Raw genomic sequence first — 5,543 nt, forward strand, 5'->3', positions numbered from 1 at the left:
AATTAATGCGCCAAAAGACACTTTAGCTCATAAGATAATCTCACTGAACAGATCAGTGTTTAACTTGGTCCACTAGCATGCCATCATTAACTGCTAAGAACTTGTTTTCATGCTTAATCTTTCAACAATTCCTGCATGTTTTTATACACATTTGCATCATTGAGGTGTGGAAGAAATTGGTGTGCTGCTCATTCACATTTTATTTGGAGGGGACAAAAGCACCTAGAAACTATTGCTCGAGCACAGACTTTAAACCCCTGATTAGCTACAAGGTGGCCCTTTGGTGCATAAACTAAGACTCGAGTTCGTTTTTTTTCTTCAATCTCTGTCTTTCTTATTCTCACATGTCCCCCTGCTTTTCCACAAAACTAATGCTAGAGAATTGGCTGCTGCGAAGCTTTACAAATGGCTGCAAAGCATGTTGCTTGGAGAAATGGGAGAGGAGTCAAAGTTCAAAGGAGTCTCGTACGCTGTTTGGTTTCGATCAAAAGCCATCGCTTTGGGCTCCTTCGTCACGTGTTGATTTTGTTGCTTCTGTCTATAAAATCCTTCCCTCCCTCCTGCTCTTCTGCCACAACGCACATCCCCATCCCATTCCCAATCCCAATCCCAAGCTGCGGCTCCTCTCGGTCGCTCTTCTCTGTCTCCATCTGCTGTAAAAGCCAAAGCAAATCAATCGCTGAGTTTTGTTTGGAGGTGGATTGAGGAACAGTACTGTTGGAGGAAGTCGTTAATGGAGTCCCATAGCAGCGTGGCGGCGAGTGAGGAGGAGGCTGAGTTGAGGAGAGGACCGTGGACGACGGAAGAGGACATCGTCCTGATGAATTATATCGCTGTTAATGGCGAAGGGAAGTGGAATTATCTGGCTCGTTGCGCAGGTATTCATTTACTGCGCTGAAGATGATTGCTCTGTTTTTTTTTCCCTTGGGAGGAAGAATAAAAATTGGATTTTTGGAACAGGGCTGAGAAGGACAGGGAAGAGCTGTCGCCTCCGGTGGCTGAACTATCTCCGTCCGGACGTCCGGCGAGGCAACATCACGCCGGAGGAGCAACTGCTCATCTTGGAACTCCACTCGCGCTGGGGGAACAGGTAGTCGATTGAATTATGTGTTTGAATATGAATTTTATTCATAAATTGTCGGGGATTAAATTAATACTCGTCTGCACTCTTGCGAAGATGGTCGAAAATAGCGCAGTATTTGCCGGGAAGAACCGACAACGAGATCAAGAACTACTGGAGAACGCGAGTGCAGAAGCACGCGAAGCAGCTCAAATGCGACGTCAACAGCCAGCAGTTCAAGGACATCATGCGTTACCTGTGGATGCCCCGCCTGCTCGAGCGAATCGGCGTGGCCTCAGGCGGCGGCGGCGGCGGCGACTCAGCGGCCGCAGCCGCGGAGACTCCGGCGACCTGCAGCGACTTCCCGATATCCGAACGGGCGGCGGAGGCGAAGCCCAGCCCGGAGAATTCGAGCGCCGCGGGGTCTTCCTCCACGACGTCGGTGGATTCGCTCAGCATGCAGCTCTCGCCGCAACCGGTTTCCGGCGGCGGCCTGATGCAGCCGGCCGGTGAGTTATGGACGGAATCGCTGATGAACGCCGTCGACTTCCCGGAGTTCGAGCAGATGGTGTGGCCGGCGGGGGAGAATTTGTGGAGCGTGGATGACATCTGGTCGATGCAACAACAATTTTAACCGGAATCGAATGAATATTTTCACGGAAGGTGGAGAAGTGGAAAGAAGCATTAAAATTCTCTTCGATTTTGTAGAGAAGAACTAACACATGACACATGATCACTGTAGCTTCCTCCCACTTCTTCTTCTTCTTCTTCTTCTTCTTCTTCAAATAATTTCTGTAAGTGTGATTCTTCAGATTAACTTGTGCATGATTTTATGTTGAAACATTATTAATTATGATAGTGGATAACGATAATAAGCAATAGTAAAGGACACTGGGATAGTGGAAGTCGCCATCTGTTTATGTGATGTGTGATGATCTTCCTTCTGATCACTTGCAACTTGGAAGGAAACAACTGTATGTACTCTTCAATAAAATGTCGTAGTTTATACGTAGCTCAACAAAGTCTGATGAAGCTCGAGCATGAATCAAAAACTGACCTGACAACTTGGGTGTCTGGGCATGTCTCAATTCGCTCTCTTCCCTTTTTTGATCGAAAGTCGTCCTTGAGTTGGCTGACCTTATTGATTAGTTCAAGTAACTTAACCATCTAATTGCTTGGGTCTATTCAATTTTGACCCGACTCAAGTTGTACTCAAGCCTAACTGTTAAAGTCGGCACTTTTTCCATGGAGTTTTTTCGGTTTGACTGAGTCAAAAATAGTTTGGGTCGTTCTTGACGTCTGTGGACCGAAGCATGAGTGGCGGGATTATAATACGATATCATCATTCCACGCGGGGATTCCATATGGTAACGCAGTTCAATTAGGCACTCAACCCTAGAGCATTAATCACAAACTCTTTTTTTATTATTATTTTTTAAATCTTGGGTGAGGGATTGGTAAGGGCATCTCCAAGATATATTATATGAAATAAAAAAAGTTAAAGAAAAAAACTCTAAGATAAATTTTAAAATTTATAGGTTTAAGAATGGTGGTAAAATTTTAAATATGTTCTTTCATTTTAAAATATAATATGGATGAGATCAATAATTAATAATATATAAAAAATAATAATTAATAATATGGGTCTATAAAAAAGTTATGAGGAAGTTTTTTTATCCAGGAATAAGTGATAGATTTTTATATTGTTGATATGATATTAAGGTATATATTATTAGAGATTAAAAAAACTCATATAAAGATCTGGAGATGAATGGATAGGAGATGTTTTTTTTAAAAAAATAATAAATAAATTTAACTTGATAAAAATTATATTTATACATCACTTTCATATTATTTTTTATAAACTCAATCAAAATTACTTAAATTTAATAATAGTTTTAAATTAATTAAAATTTGGCATGTCTATCTATATTTGTAGGATTAAGTCCACATAGATAGACTAGATCCAATTGAATCCACATGAGTGGACTTAATCTCTATAAGGTCGGGCTCACACTTGATTAACACACACATAACTAATTGCCATTAAAGTGACTAAATCTGATTAAATGATCTAATGCTTCATTGTATATAAGGAGGGTCTAGATTAAATGGATGTGGATTCAATGTGTAGATCCAAAACTTGGTTCATTAACTTTGATGAACTGTTAATGATGGATGAGCTTTAAGGAGGATAGTCTTTATAAGACGAGCTTGGTATAAAAAGGATGAGACTCATGAATTAGGGCATATTCTAAGAGTTTCTTCAACCTCTTCTCTTCCTCATCAAGAGAAAGCTAAGGATTGTCGTCGCCCGCTCCTATAGAAGACTTTTCTGCAATAGCAGGAACTCCGATGACAAGTAAGAAACATGAGCCTTTTGCAATGGATTCAAGTCAGCCATTCATGTGTTATTGTTTCGATTTGTATTGAACTTTAGAGATTGATAGAAGCTAAATCTTGTTATCGATACATCCACTAGTTCATATATGATGTATTTCAAGTCTTTCAATTGGTATCAATGCGAGGTTTGACTTGTTATCAGTTTTTAAGATGTAAGGATAATTTTTCAACGTTTTGGCACAAATACACCAATTTTTGCATTTAATTCCATATGGATGAGTGAAATTGATGTATATTCATTGAATGTAGTATGGATAGATTAGGATTTAACCTTTGAATAAAGTTTTTCACATTATCTACAAAGAACGAGATTGGCGGTGCGATTTTAGGGCAGAAAATCGCGTTTTAGAAATAGGCATTTTCTGATATCAATCGATTGGGAAGTTTTCCAATCGATTGAGAGTCGCGGATTCACGAACAAAATCATCTTGAATCGATCCATTGATCGATTGGTGCTTACCAATCGATTGGTGTAAGGTTTGATCGATTGGGATGCTCAAGTTCAAGAACAGAAGAGGCTGGAATCGATCAGCTGATCAATTGGTGTTTACCAATTGATCGGCATAAGGAATCAATCGATTCAAACTGCTGATCGCGACAAAAATTCAAAGAAAAGTTTTCTAGATGGATCGACTGATTGATTGGGGGTCACCAATCGATCAGTCAATCAATTGAAGGTTGCAAGAATCAAACAGAAAGCCTCTGAATCGATCGGTTGATCGATTGGGGTCACCAATGATCAGGCAATTGATTGAAGTTCATAAGAATCCAACAGAAAGCTACTGGATCGATTGACTAATCGATTGAGATTCACCAATCGATCAGAGTTCACTGGGTTTCTACAGAAGGATTCCGGATCTATCGGTTGATCGATTGACATTAGTCAATCGATCAGACGATCGATTGGGGTAGATGAACCAGCGAACAGAAGCTTTCTGGATTGATCAATGGATCGATTCATGTGTGTTCAATTGATCGATCAATCAATTTGCACGCGTGTGAATCGATTCACATTCTTTTTGATCGATTAAAAGGGTGTCAATCGATTGATATACTGTTAGACACACAATCTGTTGTCGGAGATTTTAGGAACTTAGTTGAATTTCAAACTTTCACGAAATTTAAATTCAACTTATAGTCGAAATGACCTGAGCGGATAATCTCAGGCTGCCAGCAGGGGCTGATTTTCGTAACGCAGCTGAGCTGAGCAACAGAGCAGGTCTGCAGAGCGGAAGAGCAGGTTTGCAGAGTGGTAGACTAGAGCGGCAGACCAGCGCGGCAGAGCAGGTTTGCAGAGCGGCAGAGCATGTCTGCAGAGTGGCATACCAGAGCGCCTGACTAGAGCAACATACCAGAGCTGCAGTGCAGAAGACCAGAGCAGCAGGATAGGTCTGCAGAGCGACAGACCAGGTCTGCAGAGCAGAATGACCAGGTCTGCAGAAAGGAAGACCAGGTCTACAAAGCAGAAAGACCAGGTCTATCTGAGTAGGTCTGCAGAAAGGAAGACCAGACCAGGTCTGCAGAGCAGAAAGACCAGGTCTGTCTGAGCAGATCTACAGAAAGGAAGACCAGGTTTGTCTGAGCAGAATGACCAGGTTTGCAGAGAGGAAGACCAGGTCTATAGAGCAGCAGGTCTGACGAAATCCTGACCTGGCAAGCTGACCGAGGCCTACAAGTAGAAGTTTCCTTGAAACAGATTCGCCCACCTCCGGCTGTGCTTCGAGGTTTACTCGGGTCGTCTGTTTCCCAGGATACAACGATCGATCGTGAACTCCACCAAGCACTCGTGGTCACGGCGAACTGAGTGACATCTGAATGCTACCACGGGCACTTTGCCGAGCAAGAGTTGCACGACAGAGGAGGGGAATGTGGAGGAGAGCTTCTGCCTTCTTTGCTGTGTTATCTGCATAACCTTTTGCCTGTGGTCGCAGCCTCCTTATATTGGAGCTTAAGATCAAAGGACAACATTAATGATCATTACTCAACGCCAGCATTTCGCTTGGTCATTTTGATTCGCAAAAAGATATATGTGGCAAAATGTAATGTTGGTTGTTCTGCTTGGGCAAATTTTGCCCCGACC

The 5,543-nt window shown here is 42.2% G+C and overlaps 1 protein-coding gene across 1 annotated transcript; it reads left to right on the forward strand.

Annotated features, from left to right (window-relative positions):
• Positions 1-553: 553 nt before the first annotated feature.
• Positions 554-1,901, forward strand: LOC121981836 (transcription factor MYB2-like). Its single transcript, XM_042534588.1, has 3 exons — positions 554-878; positions 961-1,090; positions 1,178-1,901. The coding sequence occupies exons 1-3, from the start codon at positions 734-736 to the stop codon at positions 1,692-1,694; spliced, it is 792 nt and encodes a 263-aa protein (XP_042390522.1). The 5' UTR covers positions 554-733; the 3' UTR covers positions 1,695-1,901.
• The last annotated feature ends 3,642 nt before the right edge of the window (positions 1,902-5,543 follow it).

Source organism: Zingiber officinale, chromosome 5A, assembly GCF_018446385.1.
Source record: "Zingiber officinale cultivar Zhangliang chromosome 5A, Zo_v1.1, whole genome shotgun sequence".
In the NCBI taxonomy this organism is placed as follows: domain Eukaryota; kingdom Viridiplantae; phylum Streptophyta; class Magnoliopsida; order Zingiberales; family Zingiberaceae; genus Zingiber; species Zingiber officinale.

Excerpts from the sequence above, each read along its gene's own strand:
- LOC121981836 (XM_042534588.1), top strand. The coding sequence starts at position 734 with ATGGAGTCCCATAGCAGCGTGGCGGCGAGTGAGGAGGAGGCTGAGTTG. Across the intron at positions 879-960 it reads TTATCTGGCTCGTTGCGCAG|GGCTGAGAAGGACAGGGAAG; the intron begins GTATTCATTTAC and ends TTTTTGGAACAG. Across the intron at positions 1,091-1,177 it reads CACTCGCGCTGGGGGAACAG|ATGGTCGAAAATAGCGCAGT; the intron begins GTAGTCGATTGA and ends ACTCTTGCGAAG.